We start from the raw sequence: 26103 nt of genomic DNA, 5'->3' as shown, positions 1-26103 counted from the left end.
AGAGTGTGTGGCCATGTCTTGCAGGCATTTCAAGTCTTCCTTTGAACGTGGTATCTTGAGAAGTTGAGCTGAACAGGACAGAAACTGCTTGTTTTAGTTAGGGTTTTACTGCTGTGAACAGACACCGTGACCAAGGCAACTCTTATAAGGACAACATTTAATTGGGACTGGCTTACAGGTTCAGAGGTTCAGTCCAGTATCATCAAGGTGGGAGCATGGCAGCATCCAGGCAGGCATGGTGCAGGAGGAGATGAGAGTTCTGCATCTTCATCGGAAGGCTGCTAGGAGAAGACTAGCTTCTAGGCAGTTTAAGAGTCTTAAAGCCCATACCTATAATGACACACCTACTCCAACAAGGCCACATCCACTCCAACAAGGCCACACCCACTCCAACAAGGCCACACCCACTCCAACAAGGCCACACCTACTCCAACAGGGCCACACCTCTAAATAGAGCCACTTCCTAGGCCAAGCATATTCGAACCACGACACTGCTGAACACATCCATGTTGCGTCTGTGCTTGAAACTGATGCTTATGTGAGCCACTGCTCACCTGCTTTCCATTAGCTTACATTCTCAGCTACAACTGAAATTCCTGGTATGTGTTTGCTAAAGAGTCCAGATGTATCTTCACGCTGATTTGTCAGTGATATCCTCCCTTGTCAAAGCGATCATTCGATGGACTAGTTGAAGATGCAGATTTTATATAGGAAGTTGCTTGGCAGTTCTTGCCTCTGCCCCGAATGTTTGGAATTGTGTAGGTTCTGGCTGGCAGTGGTTAGGGCTTGGCTCTGTTCCCCAGCATGGATCTACTGAAGTGCTTCATTTTCTTCATGTGCTTCCTTCAATTATGTAGGATGTTCTGTACAGGAAATAGCAATGAACCATCACCTCCAGACCAGGTGGCACTAGAAGTGAAGGGGGAGGGGCACGCATTCTGTTCTGTCCTTCCAGAAAGCCCATCCTGAACAATAAGCGTTGCTCTCCATCAGTCAGCCTTGATGGTGGTAGTGATGGTGGTGGTGGTGATGGTGGTGGTAGTGGTGGTGATGATGATGATGACTGAATTAATTTATTTTTATTTTATGTATATGGATGTGTATTTTGCCTACATGTGCATATGTGCCAAGTGTACATGCCTGGTCCCTGAGAACACCAGAACAGTTAGACCAGCTGGTACTGTAGTTAGGCAGTTACGAGTTGTCATGTTGGTGCTGGGAATCAAACCCAGGTCCTTCAGAAGTGCTCTCAATCACTGAGCTGCCCCTCTAGCCCCTCCACAGTCCTTTTACTGCACAGATGTCCCCCAGCCCACAACTTGAAGTCTCCTCATGAACTCTTCTTTTTTGATTTTCTCATAATTTATGTTTTTATTCACATTACATCCCAATTGCAGCCCACCTTCCTCTCCTCCCAGCCCCACCCTTGCAAACCCCTCCCCTGACTATGCCCTCTCCCTCTGTATCACCCCACCCTGGGACATTAGTCCTAGCAGGACTAAGCGATTCCTCTCCCATGGAGGCTCAACCAGGCAGTTCAGGTAGGGGAAGATGATCCGAAAGCAGGCAACAGAGTCAGAGACAGCTCCTGCTCCAATTGTTAGGGGACCCACACAGAAACCAAGCTGCACTTCTGCTACAAACGTGGGACGGGGGGCTAGGTCCTGCCCTTGTTTTCATCTTTGGTTGGTGGTTCAATCTCTGTGAAACTCCAGAGGCCTAGGTTAGTTGACTGCGTGTGTCTCCTTGTGGTGTTCTCGACCCTTCTGGCTCTCTCAATCCTACCCCCTGCTCTTCCACAAGACTCCCTGAGCTCTGCCTGATGTTTGGCTGTGGATCTCTGCATCCGTTTCCATCCACTGCTGGATGAAGTTTCCAGGAGACAGTTGTGCTAGGTTCCTGTCTGCAAACAGAGCAGAGTATCATTAATAGTGTCAGAGGTTTTCTCTCTCCCATGGGATAGATCTCAGGTCGAGTCAGTCATTGGTTGACTGATACCTCAGGCTCTGCCCCATCTTTATCCCTGCACATCTTGTAAGCAGGACAAATTTTGGATTGAATGTTTTGTGGGTGCGTTAATACCCAACTCCTTCCACTGGAAGTCCTGCCTGGCTACAGGAGGTAGCCACTTCAGTCTTCATACCACCTACTGATAGAAATCTCAGGTAGGGTCACCCCCATAGACTTCCTGTAGCCTCCCCAATCCCAGCTCTCCAGCTGGCCCCAGACATGCCCTCCAACCAATTTTTGTTTTCATTCTCAGCCCTCTCCCACCCTACCCTCACTCTCTACACCTGATCAACGTCTCCATATTCCTTCTCACCCCCTCTCCCATCCAGTTTCCTCTCTCCATCCACCTCTGATGACTGTTTTGTTTGCCCTTCGGAGTGAAATTCACACATCCTCCCTTGGGCCCTCCTTATTACCCAGTTTCTTTGTAGAATGTAGCATGGTTATCCTGTACTTCATGGCTAATGTCTACTTATAAGTGAGTACATACCATACATGTCTTTCTGGGTCTGCATTACCTCACTTAGGATGATATTCTCAAGTTCTATCCTGTAAATTTCATGACTTTTTTTAGTTTATTTTTATTTTTTTTTCTTTTATTGAATTTTTAAAATTTACATTTCAGATGTTATCCCCTTTCTCGGTTTCCCTTCCAGATACCCGCTATCTCCTCCTACTTCTATGAGGGTGTTCCCCAACCCATCCACCTACTCCTTCCCACCACCCTGCCCTGACATTCCCCTATACTGGGGCATCGAGCCTTGAGGGGACCAAGGGCCTCTCCTCCCATTGATGCCCTAGAAGGCCATTGTCTGCTACATATGCAGCTGGAATCATAGGTCCATCCATGAATTCTTGGGATGGTGGTTTAGTCCCTGGGAGCTCTTGGGGGTCTTGGGAGAGATATTCATGTAGATATAGAAACATTGGTTAATATTATTGTTCTTCTTGGTATCTTTGTTTTTAATAACTGAATAGCATTCATTGTGTAAATGAACCACATTTTCTTTACATATTCTTCAGTTGAGGGACATCTAGGCTATTTCTGGTTTCTGGCTATTAAGAATAAAGCTGCTATGAACATAGTTGAACAAGTGTCCCTGTGATAAAATGGGGTGTCTTTTGGTTATATGCCCAGGAGTGGTATAGCTGGATCTTGAGGTAGAACTATTCCCCATCTTCCGAGAAACCATCAAATTGATTTCCAAAGTGGTTGAACAAGTTTGCAATGCCATCAGCAGGAGAGGTGTGTTTCCCTTGCTCCACATCCTCATCAGCATGTGTTGTCCTTTGAGTTTTTGATCTTAGCCATTCTGACTGGTGGTGTAAGGTGGAATCTCAGAGTTGTTTTGATTTGCATTTCCCTGACGACTAAGGATATTGAACATTTCTTTAAGTGTTTCTAGGCCACTCAAAATTCCTCTGTTAAGAATTCTCTGTTTAAGCCATCCAATTAGACAAGATGGATGAAGCAAAGAAGTGCAAACCGACAGGAGCCGGATGTAGATCTCTCCCGAGAGACACAGCCAGAATACAGCAAATACAGAGGCGTATGCCAGCAGCAAACCACTGAATTGAGAATAGGACCCCTGTTGAAGGAATCAGAGAAAGAACTGGAAGAGCTTGAAGGGGCTCGAGACCCCCATATGTACAACAATGCCAAGCAACCAGAGCTTCCAGGGACTAAGCCACTACCTAAAGACTATACATGGACTGACCCTGCTCTGACCTCATAGGCAATGAATATCCTAGTAAGAGCACCAGTGGAAGGAAGCCTGGGTCCTGCTAAGACTGAACCCCCAGTGAACTAGATTGTTGGGGGAGGGCGGCAAGGGGGAGGATGGGAGGGGAACACCCATAAAGAAGGGAGGGGAGGGGGATGTTTGCCTGAAACCAAAGGAAATAACACTTTCGAAATGTATATAAGAAATACTCAAGTTAATAAAAAAAGAATTCTCTGTTTAACTCTGTACCCCACTTATAAATTGGTTTATTTGGTTTGTTGATGTCTTTCTTGAGTTCTTTATATATTTTGGATATTAGACCTCTGTCAAATGTAGAGTTGATGAAGATCTTTTCCCATTTTATAGATTGTCATGCTGTCCTATTGACAGTGTCCTTAGCCTTGCCAAAGCTTTTCAGTTTCATGAAGTTCCATGTATCAAGTGTTGGTCTTAGAGCCATTAGTATGCTGTTCAGGAAGTTGTCCCCTGTGCCAATGAGTTCAAGGCTATTCCCCGCTTTCTCTCCTATTAGATTTAGTATATCTGGTTTTATGTTGATGTCTAGGATCCATGTGGACTTGAGTTGTGTGCAGGGAAATAAATATGGACCTAATTGCATTCTCATTCTTCTACATGCAGGCATCCAGTTAGCCCTGCATCATTTGTTGAAGATGCTTTCGTTTTTCCATTGTACAGTTTTGGCTTCTTTGTCAAATAGCAAGTGTCCACAAGTGTGGGGGTTTATTTCTGGGTCTTCGATTCTATTCCATTGATCAAACCTGTCTGTTTTTATGCTAACACCATGCATTTTTTATTACTTCTGATGAGCTCTTACTAATTATTCTTCTCCCTCCCTCCACCCCCCCATTTCTGTTACTGTTTTGTTTTATGATATACCATTGTCCTTTCTTACCAGTTTATTTTTCTCAGAAGATTATTCTGGCATCCAAACTGTCCTTACAAGATACAAGGAGCTCTACGGCTACCCTTACTAGTACTAGTGTGTGCAGTTTCAGTGGGACTACTGCTGTATCCAATCATGCCTGACACATTCTTTTTTTTTCCATCTAGAGAGGGTTTTGATGTAACAAGGGCAACCATGTTTTTAAAAATGCTAGTTTTCTAATTCACGAGGAAGTTCGATGGTGATTTTTCAAACAGCCTAATGAAGTTGATGATCTCTTTGGTAAATGTAGTGGTGAGGACCTCCCCTCACCCCTGCAGTATGCTTTAGAGCTGCATTATAGTCAGAGTCTGGAGTGTTGGGGTGAGATTCCGGTAACCCTCTACAATATGCTCTAAATCTCTCCAGTCTCTGTTGGAAGTGTGTGCCTTGCCCAGAATTAGAACAACAATTTTCATTCAAATCTCAAATACCAGATTGACTGTCCAGTTCATGAATGCAGCCTCACCTAAGGCTGGCCCTTGTGGTCCACCGTCCAGGGTGGAAGCACAGTTGTTTTCAATTTGTGTTCAAGAGGAAATTGAAAATCATCATATGCTTATTTATATCTCTTTCTTTTTTTTTAAAAAATAGAGAGGAGATAGAATTACTTTGAAGCAAAGGGAAAGTTGTAGGCATGGCTTTTGGCTGATGCAGATGGTTACTAGCATCTTTCTATATACATTTTTTTGTCTATTTTTAAAGACTGCCCTTGGTTGGTTAGCATTATACTGGGTTCTTTGAAGAAGTTTTGCCTGTTTGTTCTTACTTTATCTCTCAAATCTTGGGAGGGGGAGAGATATTCATGTAGATATAGAAACATTTCAAAATCCAAAATATATTTTGATATGTTTAATATGCCTGGTAATATATCCTACATGTCATTTTGGTAAAAAGAGAATTTATTGTAGGTTTTTCTATAAATCCAAAGCTTATGTATAGAAGAAATTAATTTTTTCTCAATAATTTGTATGCCTATCGCTCTCTTATTTTAGGTTTTCACCATATTTTGAGAATGAAAATTATTTGAAATCTTGTTCCTAAACTGGTCTTATTTTAGGGACTTTACAGTTGTGCTGCTCCCAAATAGCAGGGGATTTGTGTTTGTTAAGAATAACTGATTGGTCTGGGTGTAGACTTCAGTGACTGAATATTCTTGGTATGCAGGAGGCTATGGATTTAAGAAGACCACCTTCACTGAAAAATGAAAGCTAAATAGATAAAAATCCAGGCCTGGTATCACGTCTTTAATCCCAGCCGCTCACTCTTAAAGCTCCAGAACAGGGAGGCAGTGTGTGGGGTAGAAGGAAGCATTGGTTACGTCTGAAGCTGCAAGTTCAGACATAACATTTGTATTGACTGTTAGTGACTGAGGCTGCTAGGGATGGCTTATTTAAGGTGCTCTAGAGAGAGGCAGGGAAAGGGGAAAGGACATTCTCTTGTGCCTAAATAGTACAGTCCCAGCACTGGGGAGGCAGAGGCAGGCGAATCTCTGAGTTCAAGACCAGCTTAATCTACAAAGACAGTTCCAGGATAGCCAAGGCTACACAGAGAAACCCTGTCTCAGAAACCCAAAATGATGGTGATGATGATGATGGTGATGATGATGATGATGATGATGATAATGATATAAATAAAAAGGAATGGGTTATGAGAAATGTAATTTTTAGGGAAAATGTCAGTCTATAATAACCACAGTATTAACAGTATGAGTATCTCCTACTTACAAAACTATGGTGAGGGATAACCCCAAGAAATAGCCCCTCACTGTCAACCTTCTGCTCTCTACCTCATCCTATATGGGATATCTGTATTCTTTTGAGCCTGAATACTCATGTATGCTGTTAGGCATTGGGATTTAAGGGGTCAACCTTTCCTCCACATCCCCAATAGTCTCCTTTGTTTCCATGCTTCCTTCCCACCCATGTTCCATATATGAGGAAAAAACATGAGGCCATTTTTTGTAAGCCTGTCTTATTTTGCTTAGCAAGATGCTTCCCTGTAAACAACACAATTCCATTCTTCTCTGTGGCCAAATAAAACCCCATTGTGCATCTCTACTGAGTTGATCATTATTATTATTATTATTATTATTATTATTATATTTATATTTATATTTATATCTATCCATTGCTCCATCCCATTACCCCCTTCTACAGATCCTCATTCCATTACTCCTCCCCTTGTCTCTGAGAGGTTACTCCCCCTAATCAACCCTTCCCCTCGAGGATTAGACATGTCTTCTCCCATTGAGGTCAGACCAAGCAGTTCTCTGATATGTATGTGTCAGGGGCCTAGGACAAGCTCATGTATGCTCCTTGTTTGATGTCCCAGTCTCTGGGACCTCGCAGGGGTATGGGTTAGTCGAGACTGCTGGTCTTTGTATGTGGTCACCCTCCTCTTCAGCTCCATCATCCCTCACCTAATTCAACCATTGGGATCCCCAACTTCAGTTCAATGGTTCTATCTGCCTCTGTCTCAGTCATCAGCTGGTTGGGCCTCTCAGAGGACAGCCATGCTAGGCTCCTGTCTGTAAGTACACCATAGCACCAGTAATAGTGACAGGCCATAGTGCATACACATGAGCTGGATCCCAAGTTGAGCTGATTACTAGACCATTTCCCTTAGTCTCTTCTCCATTTTTTGTCCCTATAGTTCTTTTAGACAGGAACAATTCTAGGTCAGAAATTTTTACTGTGGGTTGATGATCCCATCCCTTCACTTGAGGCCCTGTCTTTCTACTGGAGGTGGACTCTTCAAGTTCCCTCTCCCCACTGTTGGGCATTTCATCCAAGGTCACGCCCACTGAATTCTGAGAGTCTCTCAACTCCCAGGTCTCTGGTACTTTCTAGAGTGTCCCCCCACTTCCCCACCCCTGAGGCTGCTTATGTCCATTCATTCTGCTGGCCCTCTGGGCTTTTCTCCTGTCTCCCACCCAAACCTGATCCTGTCCCCCCTTTCCTCTCACCCTCCTCTCTCAACCCATGTCCCTCTCTCCCTCTGCCTCCTGTGATTATTTTCCTCACCCTTTGAAGTGAGAATTGAAGCATTCTCACTTGGGACTTTCTGCTTGTTAACCTTCTTAACTTCAGTGGGTTGTATACTAGGTATTTTTTACTTCTTGGCTAATATTTACTTATTAGTGAGTACATACCACTAATTCCTTTTGGGTCTGGGTTACATCATCAGGATAATATTTTCTAGTTCCATACATTGCTTGCAAGACTTAGTAATTGAATGGTATTCCATTGTGTAAATGAACCAAATTTCTTTATCCGTTCTTCCTTTGAGGGACAACTGGGTTGTTTCCAGCTCCTGGACATCACAAATAAGGCTGCTATGAACATAGAGCACGTGTCTCTGAGGTATAGTGGGGCATCTTTTGTGTACATGCCCAAGAGTGGTATAGCTGGGTCTATTTCCAATTTTCTGAGGAACAGCCAGATTGATTTCCAGAGTGGTTGTACCAGTTTACAATCCCACCAGTAATGGATTTCTCCACATCCTTGCCAGCATCTGCTGTCACCTGAGTTTTTGATCTTAGCCATTCTGATCAATCTAAGGTGGAATCTCAGAATCTCAGGGTCATTTTAATTTGCATTTAATTTCCCTGATGACTACAGAGTTTGAACATTTCTTTAAGTGCTTCTCGGCAATTGGAGATTCCTCCATTGTGAATTCTCTCCTTAGCTCTAAAATGCATTTTTAATTGGGTTATTTGGTTTTTTGGAGGTTAGCTTCTTGAGTTCCTTATGTATTTGGGATATTAGCCCTCTATCAGATGTGGGATTAGTGAAGATTTTTTTTCCCAATTTGGAGGCTGCTGATTTGTTCTATTGACTGTGCCTTTTGCCTTACAGAAGCTTTTCCATTTCATGAGGTCCTATTTATATTGATCTTAGAGTCTGAGCCAATGGAGTTCTGTTCAGGAAATTTCCCTCTGTGCCAATGAATTCAAAACTCTTTCCCACTTTCTATTTGATTCAGTATCTCTGGTTTTATATTGAGGTCCTTGATCCACTTGGACTTGATCTTTGTGCAAGGTGATAAATATGGATCTATTTTCATTTTACTACATGCAGACTGCCAGTTAGATCAGCACCATTTATTGAAGATGCTTTCTTTTGTCCATTGTATGTTTTTGACTCTGTTGTCAAAGATCAAATGTCCATAAGTTTATGTCTGGGTTTTCAAATCTATTCCATTGATCAACCTGTCTGTCTCTGTACCAATTCCATGCAGTTTTCATCACTATTGCCCTGTATGGCAGCTTCAGATCAGGGATGATGATTCCCCCCAAAATTCCTTTACTGTTAAGAAGAATTGTTTTCACTATCCTGGGTGGGGTTTTTCTTGTTTGTTTTTTTTGTTTTGTTTTGTTTTTCCATATGAAATTGAGAATTGCTATTTCCAACCCTGTGAACAATTGTGTTGGAATTTTTATGGGGATTGCATTGAATCTGTAAATTGCCTTTGGTAGGGTGGCCATTTTTACAATGATAACTCTTCCAATCCATGAACGTGAGAGATCTCTCCATTTTCTGAGGTCTTCTTTGATTTCTTTCTTCAGAGACTTGAAGTTCTTGTCATACAGAACTTTCACTTGTTTGGTTAGAGTGACACCATGATATTTTATATTATTTGTGACTATTGTAAAGGGTGTTGTTTCCCTATTTTCTTTCTCAGCCCATTTGTCATTTGTATAAAGGAAGGCTACTGATTTGTTTGAGTTAATTTTATATCCAGCCACTTTGCTGAATTTGTTTGAATTTGTAGAAACTCTCTGGTATTATTTTGGGGGTTGCTTATATATACTATCATATTATCCTTAAAGACTGATACCTTTACTTCTTTTCCAATTTATATCCCCTTGATCTCCTTCTGTTGTCTTATTGCTCTAGCTAGAACTTTAAGTAGTTACTATATTGAATGGATATAGGGAGAGTGGGCATCCTTGTCTTGTCCCTAATTTTAGTAGAATTGCTTCAAGTATCTTTCCATTTAATTTTATATTGGCTGTTGGTTTGCTGTATATTGTTTTTACTATGTTTAGGTATGGGCCTTGAATTCCTGAAAACTCCAGTACATGATGGGGTGTTGTATTTTGTCAATGCTTTTTCAGCATCTAATGAAATGATCATGTGATTTTTTTTCTTTGAATTTGTTTACATAGTGGATTATGTTAATGGATTTTTGCATATTGAACCAACCTTGCCTCCCTGGGATAAAGGCCACTTGATTGTGGTGAATGATGATTTTGTTGTGTTCTTGGATTGGGTTTGTGAGAATTTTATTGATTATTTTTACATCGATATAAGGAAAATTGATCTGAAGTTCTTTTTCTTTGTTGGGTCATTGTGTGGTTTAAGTATCAGAGTAATTGTGGCTTCATAGAATGAATTAGGTAGTGTTCCTTCTATTTCTATTATATGGAATACTTTAAGGAGTGTTGGTATTAGCTCTTCTTTGAAGGTCTGATAGAATTCTGCACTAAAGTCATCTGGCCCTGGGCTTTTTATTTTTTTTTGGGGGGGGGAGGTTTTTAATGACTTATCCTTAGGTAATATGGACCTATTTAGATACTTTACCTGCTCTTCATTTAATTTTGGTACATAGTATCTGTCTAGAAAATCATCCATTTTGTCTAGATTTTCCAGTTGCATTGAGTATATAGGCTTTTGTAGTAAGATCTGATGATTATTGATTCTGTTGTTATGTCTCCCTTTTCATTTCTGATTTTGTTAATTTGGATACTGTCTCTGTTCCCTTTAGTTAGTTTGGCTAGGGGTTTATCTATGGCTTCAGTAACGTTTCTTTTACAAATGTGGGTGCCCTTGCACTTGAGGCATATATGTTCAGAATTGAGAGTTCATCTTGGTGGATTTTTCCTTTAATGGATGTGTAATGTTCTTCTCCATCTTTTTTGATAACTTTTGGTTAAAAGTCTACTTTATTGGGTATTAGAATGGCAACTACCATTTGTTCTTGGGACTGTTTAATTGGAAAATGTTTTCCAACCTTTTACTCTGAGGTAATATCTGTCTTTGTCATTGAGGTGTGTTTCTTGTATGCAGCAAAATACTGCATTCTGGTTGTGTATCTCTTAGCTTATGTCTTTTTACCAGGGAATTGAGTCTTTTGATATTGAGAGATATTAAAGACAGGTAATTGTTAGTTCCTGTCATGTTTGTCATTAGAGGTGGTATTATGTGTGTGTGAGTCTCTCCTTTTGGGTTTGTTATGAGATGATTAGTTTCTTTTTTCTTTGGTGTAGACACCTTCCTTGTGTGGAGTTTTCCTTCTAGAATCCTCTGTAGAGCTTGATTAGTAGATATATATTGTTTAAATTTCGTTTTGTCCTGGAATATTTTGGTTTCTCCATCTATGTTGATTGAATTTTATATGTCTGCCTTTATATGTTACTTGGTCTTTTCCCCTTACAGCTTTTAATATTCTTTTTTGATGTTGTTGTTCTAGGCATTTGGTGTTTTGATTAATATATGGCAGGAGGATTTTCTTTTCTCATCCAAATTATTTGGTATTCTATAGGCTTTTTGTAAATTTGTGGTCATCTCTGTCTTTAGGTTGGGGAAGTTTCCTCCTATGATTTTGTTGAAGATGTTTTCTGGTCCTTTAAGTTGGTAATCTTTGCTTTCTTCTGTTTCTGTTATTCTTAGGTCTGGTCTTTTCATTGTGTCTTGGATTTCCTGGATGTTTTGAGTTAGGAGCTTCTTATATTTTCTATTTTCCTTGACTGTTGTGTCAATCTTCTATGGTATTTTCTACACCTGAGATTCTCTCTTCTGTCTCTTGTATTCTATTGGTGATGCTTGCATCTGAAATATCTTGATCTTTTTCCTAGGTTTTCTCTTTCCAGGGTTACCTCCATTTGTGATTTCTACTTTCATTTTCAGGTCTTGGACTGCTTTGTTAAGATCCTTCATCTGTTTGATTGTGTTTCCCTGTATTTCTTTAAGGGATTTATTTGTTTCCTCTTTAAGGGCTTTTACCTGTTTAAGTGTGCTTTCTTGTATTTCTTTAAGTGAGTTATTTATAGTTTCCTTAAAGGTCTCTATTATTATCTTCATGAGGTGGAATTTTAGGTCAACTTCTAGGTCATGCTTTTCAAGTGTGTTGGGGTATTCAGTGTTTGTTGTGGTGGGAGAACTGGGTTCTGATGGTGCCAAAGTATACTGGCTTCTGTTGCTTATGGTCTTGCACTTGCCTCTTGCTATCTGGTTATCTCTGGTGTTAACTGGCCTGGAACCTGTCTCCTGTGTCCCTGGTTGCTGCAGATCTCCTGGGAGACCTGCACACTGTGGGATGTTGAGAGGGGCTCACACATGCCAATCTTCCAGGCAGAGGTGCAGACCAGAAGTGAGATGGGCCTCTTGTGGAGGGCGCTCTACCACAATTTTAAAGTTCAGTCATCTGTTGATGGACACCTAGGTTGATGTTATAACTTGGCTACCATGAATGGTACTGTGCTTAACATGAACACATGGGTATACTTATGGAAGCTAAACCTTAGTCTTGTGAGTATATGTCCAGAAATTGTATAACTAGATCATATGGTAATTCTCTTTTTAGGAACTCTCCATACTAATTTCTATACTAGTTGTCATTATTTACATTTCTATCAACTCCCCTCTCCCCATGTCCTCACTATCATTTGTTGTATTTTTTTATGATAACAGTCATTTGACTGGAGAGAGATGGACTCTCAATATACTCTTAATTTCCATTCCCCTAACAGAGAAAGATGATGTGCATTTTCATGTATTTAGTACCCTCCAAATGGTGTTGTCTATATTGACTATGAACCATTAAAGTCAGAGATAATATGATTTCTCCTCCATGTGACCTGGTGGCTGAATTGAATACCTCTAGATTATTGTCCCTCCTCCCTAGTCCTGAGACTGGTATTTCTACCTTGCAGTGAATGTGACTGGGTCAAGAGTTGCCCACACTGGTTCTCTGTACCTGCCTCCTTAGAATATGTCTCTTCATTTCATTCCCGATCACCCACTCTCTGCCCCTCAGGAAGCTCCTTTTCCAGTGTTGTGTGCGATCACATGTGCTCAATTTAGTTTAATTAGTTGTTTGAGAAGAGAAAGAAGAAAAGTGAGACCAAAAATACAGACCTTTCTGCATAAACACAACCTCCTCATGGACACCTTGTAGTCAGAGTGATGCTGACACTTTTAATTTCAGCAAAGTTGATGCTGTGCCTACCTTCCTGGGGTCAAGGGCAATGGCCAAAGCACTTATAGGAAATTTCCAGTGTGCTTTGCAACTTATCTTGTTATGTTGTTTTGTTGTTGCTGTTCTTTTAAAACAGGACCATCCCATAGCCCAGGCTAACCTGAAATTTATTTCCTCTTGCCTCTGCTTCTCATGTGCTGGGATTACAGGATGTGCGACCACTCTCAGCTGCTGACTACTTTTATTATTATTTTAAAGAAACATTTTGTGCATGCAGACATTCTCTACTCCCTGTTCCTGTGTGTTTTCCAAGGGAGAAAATGTTCAAGTAAAATTGTTTGCAAGAATATGAGGATTTCTCTCCACATCTAAGCAGCTCTGATTGTTCAAAATAAAGTTGTGAAATAACTACCCTTGCTGTTTAATCTAGAGCACTGATATAAGCCTATGACTCCTGGGCATGTCAGGAATAATGAGTCTAAATTACTTATGGTCTTATGGAATATGTAACCACCAGGAATAATGCTCATCTGCAGTTGATAAACATAACCACAGTTGGGGTTGGGGGATTTAGCTCAGTGGTAGAGCGCTTGCCTAGGGCAGCGCCAGGCCCTGGGTTCGGTCCCCAGCTCGAAAAAAAAAAAAAAAAACATAACCACAGTTTCTTAGCCAAATGGGGTTTACTAGTTGTTAGGTAGCAGGATGCCAAAATACAGATGGTTTCAGAACTCAGCAAACTGTCACGGCTGCTTCTGGTTCCTTGCTCTTCTCCCTTACGATGTGGCTCTCATTAAAGAGACCTGCAGAGGAACAAGCAGAGGGTTGTGAGCCCATCACCACCCATGTTAAACCAGAAAATTCCCAGCTTACCTAAAGGTCCCACTATATAAATTTTCCTGGCCAGAACCAGCCACATGTGGCTTCCTTTAGCTATAAAGGATAGTGAAAACTGAGTATTTTTAACCAGGCACAACTGTTGCCTTGAACAAACTTAGAATTATGCTGGCAAAGAAGTTCAGTGACCAGGCAACATACAGTCTGCCCCATGTACCACAGTATACCTTAGTATACTTTAGTTCATGTGTAGTGACTGCATGACTGCATTCTAGGTAGGCATCTTGGTCACATTCTGTGATGGAGTAGGTTGTCTGTTGATGCAGGAGAGACGGTGCTATCACAGCTGGTACATGCCTTCCAGTTGTTAGGAACTCTGCCCTTTCTTGGCCTTCCATAGTAAAGATTAATTGACTTATAATGCGATAAATGACATGAAGAGATTAGCCCACCCAGAATATTCTGACTTCTAGGAGCCTGAATGACAGCCCAGCATAGACAGTCGCCAACTTCCTGAGCCTTCAACTTTGACCAATTTTCTATTTCTTTCAAGTTCAGAAGAGGACTTTTTTCTACTTAGGACTATTTTGTTGTGCTTTGAACCATTTCTCCATCTTCCCTTCTTTATTGGAGGTTTTACTTTATCCTGCTTGGGTTTTTTTTTCCCAACTCTTAGAGGTATATTTCTAGTTTTTGATCATAGTGGGGGGAAGCAGCATATGTGAACTGAAAAGCCAGAGTTATCATACGCTTTTCAATCAATAAGAAAAGGTCTTAAGCTGGTACAACGTGGACTGGTTCTGGACTATGACTCCCTTTGGCCTCCAGCATGGCAGGGCAGAGCCTGAAGCAGCGGAGCATCCCTGTGTCCTAAGCATCATGGAAGGATTGCAGTTCCTGTGAGGAAACCCTGGGAAGTGCTGTCCGCTAGCCTGTTCTCTGGGCCACTCTCACGCCTATCTTTCTCCTGTAGCAAAGTTGAAACACTGTCTCTTACTGTTCTTACCTCAGCTCTGGCTCTGTTGCCTTTGGCCTTTGCAAGCAGTTGGCCTGGAAGACACGAGGAACTGGTTAGTGCAGCTTAGCCCTTTCCCACAAAGCCATGCTGTTCCCTGGCTCAGCTTCCTGACTATGAGTCTTTTGGCTTCGATTGAATTCTCTCAGCTTAGCTCTTTTCCAACTTTTGATAACGATTTTATAGATGGAAGTTTACCTCAGCTTCTTTCTTACAAATTAGCCCATCACTGAAGCTGCAGTAAATCGACCCTTGGTGCGTTGCAATATTATATTTTGGCAACACCCTGGCCAGACCCACAGGTACCATCATCTTCCCTGTTAGACCTCTGGTTTCCCCAAATAGATGCAAATGCAGAAATGTAGGGTGATAATGTGCTAGGAGGTCGTCGTCAGAAACAGTGTTCACTGACGGTCTGCTTATTTTTATGCTTATTTTAGAACTTATGTTGATCTGAGCTAAGAGAAGGCAGGTTGTAATTAAACTAAAAGTGTCTCATTGGTTTTTACCAGACGAGAATTCTCCAGCCAACTTCTGGGATTCTAAAAACAGGGGCGTGACTGGAACCCAAAAAGGACAAATTGTATGGCGGATTGAGCCCGGGCCCTACTTCATGGAACGTAAGTAATCAATGAGCGTGATACATTATGAGACTGAGTAGCATACATGTGTGTGAATCTGTAGAACCATATGAGCATGATACAGTATGAGATGGAGTAGCATACATGAGTGTGAATCTATAGAACCATATGAGTATGACACAGTATGAGACCAAGTAATGTACACGTGTTGAACCTATAAGTTTGGGGCTCATATATTTATATCATGAAGCCCCATATAGAAAATATATTGTTTAGAAAATGTTCATTGGAGATTATATACAACTGTTACTAGTATTCATTTTAGGAATCAGAAAGGAGAGTTCAATGTTATGATTAACTTTGGAATTCTGTTTGCTTTGGACATACGTCATTCCTTACCAGCAGAAGGTTACCTTTTATATGTAGATCAACAAAGTGTGGATGAGATAGTCTGTGGCAGACTGCCATTAAGGTCAAATACAAACAATCAGAAATTGGATGCAGAGAGATCAACCATCACCCCATCCACCCTGTGCTGTGTTTGTAACGCAGACACTTACAGAGCACATAGTTCATTAGAGATGCCTCCGCTGTTTCTGTTGGGTAAAATGTGACAGAGTGTGTATATTTATATCCATACTAATATTCCTGAGTGCACGGAATTCTGAGTGTATTTTACGGAGTGGAAAGAGGGCAGATGAATATAATAAAAGCACATGGCTGATTTACTAGTTTATTAGTCTGTCCTGCTTAATTTGAAAATCTTCAGAAGTTTTATTTCTTTAACATATAAAAAACATAGGCTTCTGAAATTTTTCCATAATGTTGAGCTCTTAAGAATTAAAATTTCTATGTAAGAGATTCTATGAATACTAGAAATAAAAGGACTTATCAAGACAAAACATAAAGTACAAGTTGATCAGATGGGAGCTTACTTCAAACGCATTCAGTAAACTCTAAAACTTGTGTAATATTAAAGTTGCTTTAGGCAGTCAGCATCTGGGACCTTTGTCAGCATTAAAGGTCTCGGGTAGTCTCTTCCATAGTCCTTCCTATTAAGTCAGTGTCTAAGAACCTCTTCTAACCCTGCCTCTGCTCTGTTTCGTAGTCCAGCATTTGGGTAATATTGTCTGTTCAAGCATGGTCAACACAAGGATCAAAGCTGTGACCTCAACGAGGTTAGGAGATAGTTTATTGTGTAGTCAAATATGGTGGGTAATGGCTTTGGTGCCCAGATTCACACTGGCCTAAATTCCATGTTTCAAGCTGATAACTGTGAAATTTTATCATAACAGAAGGAAGAAAATCATATATGAAGGTAGTTTCTCTCTCTCTCTCTCTCTTTCTCTCTCTCCACCCCCCCTTTGATTAAAGTACTTTTTTTCTCACATAACATATTCTGATTATGACTTCCACACACTCTACTCCTGCCAGCTCCTCCTCACCTCCCCTTGCAGTCTGAGGGATCCTTTTTTCTCACATTAGAAAATAAATGGGGCTTCTAAGCTATAATAATAATTTGTATACTTAATATAATATAACACAATAAAACAAAAGCCAACATATCAGAATGCGTCGATACAAACAGAAAGAAAAAGAGCCCAAGAAAAAGCATAGAAAGCACACATTCCCATAAAATAAACTGAACTAGAAGCCTATATTCATATGCAAAGGACCTGTAGGATAGGGAGAGAGAAGGATAAATATATAAATAAAAAAATTTAAATGTATGTTAAAATTTTTTTAAAAAGGAAAAGCCACAGCACGATATTATGAAACAAGGAACCTCCAAAGATATTGTTCAGTTCATCTATGTTGGCCGTCCAACGTGGGGTATGCAGCCTATCCTTCAGAGAAGTTTGTTTCCCCAGTTTTCAAGTACAGTGTTGACCCATCTTGTGACAGAAACACAGGGGAATCTAAAGGCCTGGGACACTGATCTGAGAGCACTATAAGGCAAGCAAATAATGTAAGTCAGGAACTGCCATGAAAGTTAGCTGGTCTGACTTCTAATAAGACTCTTTCTTTAGAAGGACAGCAGGGTTTAGAAGATAGACTAGGTAATATATGCTGCCAACTGAATGCCAGAGAAAGGTAAAACCGCTTTCCTATTAGCGCCTGAATGCTAACGTGGTGCTTGCACAGTCACCGAAGGCACAGACCTCCAGTATAAAGCAAATGTAGTCACGCAGTGCTGTAATCTGAAGTATGTATAAGGAAAAGCAAAAGCCTGTTCAGACTATTGCACTTCCTGTCAGAGGTTCACAGTTCCTGACTGTTGAGGCTATCATAACATGCAGCATAGCAAATGTTTGTCTTGGGGATGTGTCTTCATGCCTCATTCTGCTGTGAAGATCGAAACTGCATTGGAGAATGAGCTGGAGTCGGTTTTTCTCCCTTTTCTTCATCTTTTTTCATGCATATATCTGTGAGCACTGCAAGCAGGATTATAGAACCAAAGCTCTTCAGTGTGTTTAAGGGCTGAGAAAAATAGTGTAAGTTAAAGACTAGAACAGTGGGTCATGGTTCCAGAAGAGCCAGAAAGATGCTACCACCAAGGTGAATTCTGATCCTCCAAGTGTAAAACACTGATCAAAGTTGAGTCTCTCTCTCCAAGCTTCCTTTTAATGTCATCTTGAACCAGTGTCTGACTCTGGACAATCTGGAGATTTTTCTTCTCCTAACACAATGTATCTTGATTATGGTTTCCCCTCCCTCCAATCCTGCAATCTCCTCCCCACCTCCTCTCCAATCCAGGTCCACCCCTTTCTGTCTCTTATTAGAAAGCAAACAGGCTTCTATGGGATAATAATTTTTAAAATTATATTATATGATAAACCAAAAGCTAACACATCGGAATAGGACAAAACAAACAGAAGGAAAAAAGCCCAAGAAGCACAAGAAACAGGTTTAGATACACTCGTTCACATACTCATGAATCCCATAAAAATGCTAAACTGGGAGCTATAATATATATACAATGGGTGTGGATGGTAAAAAGAGAAGTGAAAAATATCTTTGCAGCATAATGTAATCTTACTCAAATCTTTGGAGCTAATGGCAGAAAGCCTTACAGCTTCTTCTAAAATTCAGGATATTGTCAACCTCTGATACAATATTCAAACTTTTTCTTTTATCTTAAGAAAGAAAATCTTTTATCATTGACTTATTAGAAGCCCAAGCAAGATAGGACTCTTTGAACAATGATCTGTTTAAGTCAGAACCTAAGATGCTTCAGGTTGTTTAGCTAAACCATCAGAGGGTGCAGACATCCCAGGCTTATCCTATTATAGCCTTACTTGAATGGCTTTGAAGGAAAAACAAGGGCTGGGGACACAGTTCAGTATTTCAAGACTTGCTGCACAAGCAAGAGTAGTCAAGCTTGAATCCCTATTACCTACATAAAGTATGAGGTGCTATAGTGCTTGTATGTAACCCCAACACTGGGTGGAGGGAGGGGTGTCAGACACAGACAATCCCCAGAGTTCACTGGTTGACAGTTGAAGCCTGATCAATAAGCGCCAGTTTCAGTAAGAGACACTATCTCAGAAAATAAAGTTGGCACTGGACCTCTGGCTTTAGAACTTGTATAGAGACTCATAGAACATCATACACCACATCCACACACACAAAAGCCAAAAAGGTGGGGTTGCTCTAAAGGCTGTCATCCAGCTATCAAGTGAGCGTATTGCCTCCAGTGAGTTCCTTGCAGCAATTAAGTGGTCATCTTTGCAGTATGTACTCTCCAGTGTTGGAGTTTAAGGGGTTTCAACAGTTGTCCTGTGTGCCAAGATGTTGATATTGTTCTATGTAGTCTTTCATAAACTATAGTTCTTCTTTTATTCATTCATGCTTAGATGAAATTTTTTGCCTTTTTTCTTTTTTTATACATCTATTCATTTTCCCCATCATTGTGAAACATTTATTCATCACCAACTTTGAGGTACGATTTTAGGTACTTACTAATCCTGGATCAATGACTGAATCTAGAAATTGTGCACTTTGATGGCTGAATTGCTTTGTGATTGTTAAGTCAAAAACAAAACCCTGATATTTTCAGGCATTTTATATATTTTTAGAATTTTATGTCTCAGCCCTTAGAGGCAACATTAGCAATGCAAGTAGTGAGCAAGGCAGTCATACCACTAGGGAGAGGTGGGCTAACTTAGTACCTTGAAAAATATGCATGTGGTATTTTTACTGGGAGAGATGGGTGACCTCAGCCTCCCGTTTTTCAGGGCCTCTATCCTAATGCCATCATTTTTAGTCCCTTTTCGCTGGCACAGAGTGTGTTCTTGCTCCTAGAGACTTAGTACTTTCCAGGGTCATTCTTCATGTGCCATGTGTTGGGTTCAGCCAGGTCTCTCAGCCCATCAGACTTCTTCCATATCCACAGTGAGATTTCCCATCGTTTGTTTTCATGATTGTTATGCTTCCTTGACCAAGGAAGGCTTTCCCACTGCCCAGACCCACGGACAACTTTCAATAACTTGCAAATGACAAGTGAGCATGATGCTGGGACTGTGGGTAAATGTCTTCAGAAGTGTAAAGATTAAAATGAGACCTTCCTCCACTTGTATCCTCTGAATAATATGGCAACAAATAGGACCTTTCCTTGACAGCACACAGGACAACGGTAAAATCTGTGGAGTAGAGTAAGTGAACTTACATGGCGTCTTCTCTTCCAGTTACAGGTGGCATGTAGCTGCCGTCTGAGCACCAGCCCCCCATCTCTAATTCACTTTGTTTTAGTGAAGTAGAAATCATGAAAGAAAGAAGGACATTCCTATTTCACCAACCTTTACGGTTAAATTGGGTATCTAACTTACACGACCATGGGATAATTCACATTCCTAAATGACAACTGTCTGTGAAGGACTGACTAAGCAATCATGCCATTGTATAAGGTGATGGGTAGATCTCAGGCTTTGAGGAAAACCCCTGGCTTGTGGGGGTAGGCCATAGAATCTTTTCTCAGAGAAAGTTTACAGTATCATCATATGTATCCAGGGTTGATACGGCCGAGTTGATCGCTTATAGAAGATAAATTTTGAATAGATAATTTATGAAAAGAACATAATTTTTAAAATATTCAAAAGTAGAAGTAACTGTTTCTGGCATCATGCCAATGACAAGTGTCCTTCCTGTGAAGGGAACTGGTGACTAATTTCACATTCTTTATCTAGAAATATCTTATTCCTGTATTGATCTAGAAGTCTGTATTTTTTAAAACAGATGATAACATAATTGCGCTGAAATATGATATAGAGAAGTCCCTTTTCTAAGGAACACGTTAGGTTCCTAAATGGTGTCTGAAATTCCGTCTCCTCCTCCCTCTGCTCCCCAACACTCAGCCTGCCCCTCTGTTGTGGGGGTACAGTGATGTGCTATTGCCTTAGAGAAATCTTTTATCTGTATTTATGAGCATTAGAGGATTCAAAGTTTCATGATAAAGAGACATGTCTGCCCTGTCAACATTCAAATAGAAGACTTTAAATCTTTGCTGTAATTGCCTAAGCAAACTCTCCCACACATTGTTAAGAGAAATGGGACATAATTCTGTAATTCATGGTTAGCTTCAGGGATCAGAAGAGACCTCAGAAAGGAAGAAGTCATCGGACCACATCCTCCTTCCTCTTGGGGCTAGGTTGGCCGCAACCCACGCAGACCCAATGGGTCAATGCAGGAAGCCCCATCTTTCCCTGCCCTGCTGCTCTCTGAGTTAACACATGTTAAGCGCATACTTTGGACAAAATACTCTTGTTTTTCAGACTGGAGATTCTTTTGTTTTGTTTCCTTGTGGGTTGAAGGCGGTAAGAGGGTGGATTGCCTGCCACACCAGGTTGTAAGGAAGGCACTTAAGGAAGATGGGACACCCCTTGCTCCTCTGTCCTTGTTGTGTCTTGCTGCTGAGTGAGACTGGCCTCATGGCCCTGGACTCTTCCTCAGTTGGACACTCAGTCTTCTCGCTGCCCCTGCATACGTTTCTCTACAATGTTGTTGTTATATGACACTCCACTTACAGTTAGAGAGGACATGTTGGAGCATCCACCTGAGCACCAGGCTTCCGTTTCTGCCCTGTGAACAATCTTTCAATTCCCTCTTCCCACCATGAAGGGGTTCAAATACATTAACTGAAATCTTACTCTCGGTCCTGTTTTTTTAAAAGATGTGAATGTCCCCCTAAAGCACTTAATAATATCTGAAGGCGGAAACAAGGCCACTCACCACAGGTGCTGTGTTTTAAAGGGCAGAAGTTGTTACTGGTATCCAGATGAAGGGAAGCAATAAGCTCCTATCTAAGTACAAATACCGCCCCCATTCTGTCTGGGACGCTGCCCTTCTCCTGATGACTTGCTTCTGTGTATGGTTTGTCCTGGATGATTGATTTAAACCCCTCAGCTCTCTACTTCTTCACTACAGCTCTGAAGGGTCTTTGTGATCAGCTCCACAAAATCCACTTTTGTACAGTTCAAGATAAATTTATCATGGAATTGTGTGAACTCTAAATCATTGTGTAGGTGATGATTGTGTTGTTATTGTCCTTGTTGCTGTTGTAGCGGGAAGTAATAACCCAAATGGATCAGTTGGCAAAGCTGCTACGGTCAACATCCTCCCATTAAAATAATCAGTGGTGTTTTCTTGGTCTGCTACCTAGTTGCTAAAATCTTCGAGATGTGCAGGCAGCACCCTCTAACCTAAGAGTGGATGGAAGATGTCTTACCAAAGCACACCATGTTTACTGATTTATGAGTACTGCTACAGGCAGACACACGGACTGCCAGCTCTCCGGTATTTGGATTGGAGTGCAGATGAGCTCATGCCCATACAACTCCTCACAAAGGCCACTGAGCTTTGCTCTGCTCTGATAGCCCTTGGTGTGTGACTTAGGCTTGCTTTTTCAGAGTATTGCCACAGAAGAAAGCAAGTGGAGGGGGTGGCTTTGCTTATATCTGAGGATTTAAAAAACATTTCCAAACTGGTGTGAGTGTTCAGGAAAACCATTTGCAGGAGTGTTCCGAGTGAGGCAGAGAGCAACAGAGGTTCTCAAGCAGACTTGAGGTTCTACAAACCCTGTACTAATTTCTGCCTCCTCGCTGCTCCTCAGTCTTGAGCCTCATCCTTAGACCTTGTCCTGAGGCTCCACTGTGCTCTCACTAACCTCTTCCCTGGTCCCTATGTTCCTCCTGGTGCTTATTCCTTGTCATCTCAGCAGTTAAACTGTAAAATGCCTGCTAGGCTAGACGTCACTCCTGGAGTTTCTTGGTCTCTCTGGCACAGTGGCGAGCATGCATATTGGTTAGTGCACAGTAACATCTTTTGATTAGTGGTGGTAATGAATATATATAAAAGGACTTGGTGTTATCATGGTGGTACACGCCTTTAATCCTAGCACTCAGGAGGCACAGGCAGGTTGATCTTTGTGAGTTCAAGTCCTGCTTGGTCTGCAAAGTGAGTTCTAGGACAGCTAGGGCTCTGTTACACAGAGAACCCTTGTCTCAAAACACAAAAACAACAACAAAAATTAGACAGATACATAGACACATGCATGCATACATACATACATACATACATACATACATACATACATACAAGATGCATAGATAATTAGATAATAGATTCATAGACACATAGATGGTACATGATGGATGATAGATAGATAGATGATAGATAGATAGATAGATGATAGATAGATAGATGATAGATAGAAGATAGATAGATACATAGATAGCTAGATGGTACATGATAGATAGACAGATAGATAGATGATAGATAGAGTGTGATGTCCTGATAGATAGATAGATAGGTAGATAGGTAGATAGATAGATGATAGATAGATAGATAGATAGATAGATAGATAGATAGATAGATAGATAGATAGATAGAGAGAGATAGATAGATGATAGATAAACTTTACATTTTAGTTTATGATGGAACTTCCCTTGGGTTTAACATTTGGCCATTGATAGGAGGAGTATGGCAATATTAATTCTCAGGAGAAAGTTCTCCTTATACATTCCCTTTAAGTGAACAAGTCATATGCTGCACAAGATGCCAGGTGGCATGCTCAGAAAAGTCAGTGGTAAATGTAGTTACTTGGGAAAATGTGTGGAACAGCCCTACCTTATCCATTCCGTGACTCAGGTGAGAGGCGCTCCCTCTGTAGGCCAGAACTGCCCATCTGTGGCCTGCCCTGCCAGCCAGCACCATTGCATCTAAAGGACACCTGGGAGAAAATGGTGCTTCAGGCTTAGTGAGCAGAGACATTCCCCTGACTCTAGGTTTATATCGAAACACATTCACTTCATGCTTTGGGAAACTAACTGCTTTCTAAAAACCGCAGTCGGTATATGCCTTGCCTTTTCTTGAACTTAATTGTCTGATCAAATTTATAAGGTATATGAGTGTCTATGTGCTCATCACTATGCATCAGGTCCCCAAATCTGATTCCTATTCATCAATTCATCCAAGTCACTTGGAAGTCTAAGGTCACATGGATTCCTAGAGCGTCCACCCTGTCTGTGCTTCGTCAGACTGCTTTGCTCGTTCTAGTTCTAGCAGTAGCTAAGATCTGTCTACGTGGAAGAGGTTAAAAACAGTCTTGATTTGCATAGCTGGCTTACCGAAAACCTGAGTGACTCACCTGTCACCCGGGACAGGCTGAAGTGGGTATTGGATAACAACCCAGACAGGAGGATGGCACTGCCTGGTAGTGTGAGCACCATGGCAGGTGGCACTGGGAGGACCACATTCTTACCTATCCTCTGCAGAGTACATTCAGTATAGTATCTGCACGCATTGTTTTTCTGATACAGTTGAGATGTTCTTACAAAGTTTCATCGAAGCTGGGCTCGGTGGCTGAGGTGAGAGGATTCAGAGTTCATGGCTATCCTGAAACACAGAGTGAGCTTGAGACTAGCTTAGGTGACGTACATATTAAGTCCCTGTACAAAAGAAGGCAATAGAGAAAATCAAAATAAAACCCACCAGGAATTGGTAAAAAATTGGTGGCTGCTGGTCGGCAAAGGAGTCATATATAGAAGGTTTGCCTGAGAGGGATGCGGTATCTCCTCAGTGAAATGAGCTGTTTTCTCCCATTGCTTTGCAGCGGAGATCAAAATCTGTTTCAAATACTACCATGGCATTAGCGGAGCCCTGCGAGCCACAACCCCCTGTATTACTGTGAAGAACCCGGCTGTGATGGTGAGTTCTCCTCCTTGATGGCTTCCTCCTGAGCCCTGCAAAGGGTTCTTTTGCCTGGGCTACCTCGTCAGGGTCACATAAGGGATGATGACAAGGAAATACACAACAGTATGGTCACCGTTTTTGGAAAGGAAATGTGTAACAAGGCTGCCATAATTGCATCTGTAATACCAATCAGTGGGAAAACACTTGTTACAGAGCGGCCCTGTGGGCCAACTGCAATTCCAGGGATCACTGTGAGTCACCGTGTTCTGTCATGAAGGAAATTGTGATACTGCGTCTCAGGTGGATTTGCAGGAATTCAGTGAGTAAAATGGAAACGACACCTAGGGAAGGCATAGTGACTCTGCCTGCCAGGCACCTCAAGGAGTTTTCACCCAAAGAGAGGGCACGATGGGAGTTATCTGGGTGCTTTCCTCAGAGGTCTGAGTTCAGATCCCTCACAAAGTGCTGTGTGAGAGTCTACTGTTGGGTAAAACATGGCCGCTCAGTGGGAGCCAACTTCTTCGTCAAGCCCACGTTGAAAAAGCATAATTATTTACTTTGAAAGAAAACTCTCTATTTCTAAGAGAAATGTCAGTCTCCTAGGGGTTGCTTTTACAGTTTTCTGACTTGTCTCTCGTGTTAGATCAACTTTAAAAATCAATAGTTCTCATAATTGACTCATGGTTTAGAAAGATTCTTGGGCTCTAATGTGTAAATCCTTGAAGCTTTTGTCACTAGTGAAAATAAGCTTATAAAAGTCTAGAAAAAAATTGACTTCTATGTCATAGAATCTTCACTGTGTGTGTGTATCTCTCTCTCTCTCTCTCTCTCTCTCTCTCTCTCTCTGCGTGTGTGTGTGTGTGTGTGTGTGTGTGTGTGTGTGCATTTATAGGGATGTTGATCTTTTTGGAAACAGACAGGTGGGGTTAGGTTAAATTACCCCAATTCAGAAAGCATTCTCTGCAGATGACATTTTGAGATTGTCCAGCCCTGCCATGTGCTGTCTTGATAGGGCTGGTGCCTCTGAAGCAATCATTTCATTTTACTCTATTCAGAGATGTTTCTGGTGGGTGTGTCCTCTATGTGCTGAGCCTCCTGCTGGTACTCGGATGCTAAGAAGGGGGAGGGGGTAGCTGTCACTGCTGTACTGAGATGTGGAAGTGGCATCAGTCAGATCGCTGGTGCAAGTTATCAGTGTATGAGGCAGAGTGGAATGGTGCTGTGAGAGCATGTGTAGTGAAATCTGTCATGACCAGAAAGTTCTGAATGAAGGACATCCCAGGTGATGAATAGAAGCTACTTGGGTGAAGAGAAAAAAGGAAAAAAAATTCCACACATGAGGAACAATGTAAGAAAAATGTCCACGGTCTCTGGTTAGGATTATATTTGAGTTTTCTCTAGTATAATAAACCTAGTGCAGAATATAGAAATAATAGCACACACTACTACATAAGACTTTGTAGGTCACAAAATGGTTAACAATTGTTGACTTACAAAATCTGCCATATCTATATAACACTGGATTTGACTTTGTCATTAATACGGTAAAACGAAAAATTAATATTGTTAATGTTACATACCTAAAAGAGTAAAGATGTTTCT

At 41.3% G+C, this 26103-nt stretch overlaps 1 protein-coding gene across 3 annotated transcripts in view; it reads left to right on the top strand.

Moving 5' to 3' along the window:
• Positions 1 to 26103, top strand: part of Hecw2 (HECT, C2 and WW domain containing E3 ubiquitin protein ligase 2) — a 374703-nt gene that overhangs the window by 217124 nt on the left and 131476 nt on the right. For all 3 annotated transcript variants that reach the window (XM_032901106.1, XM_032901104.1, XM_032901105.1), the window contains exons 3-4: positions 15244 to 15351; positions 24422 to 24516. In XM_032901106.1, the coding sequence (XP_032756997.1) occupies positions 15244 to 15351; positions 24422 to 24516 (203 nt within the window). The remainder of the gene's footprint in view (positions 1 to 15243; positions 15352 to 24421; positions 24517 to 26103) is intronic.

Source organism: Rattus rattus, chromosome 4 (assembly GCF_011064425.1).
Source record: "Rattus rattus isolate New Zealand chromosome 4, Rrattus_CSIRO_v1, whole genome shotgun sequence".
Lineage (NCBI taxonomy): Eukaryota > Metazoa > Chordata > Mammalia > Rodentia > Muridae > Rattus > Rattus rattus.
The sequence above is the reverse complement of the archived record's forward strand: the minus strand, read 5'-3'. Positions and strand labels throughout refer to the sequence as shown.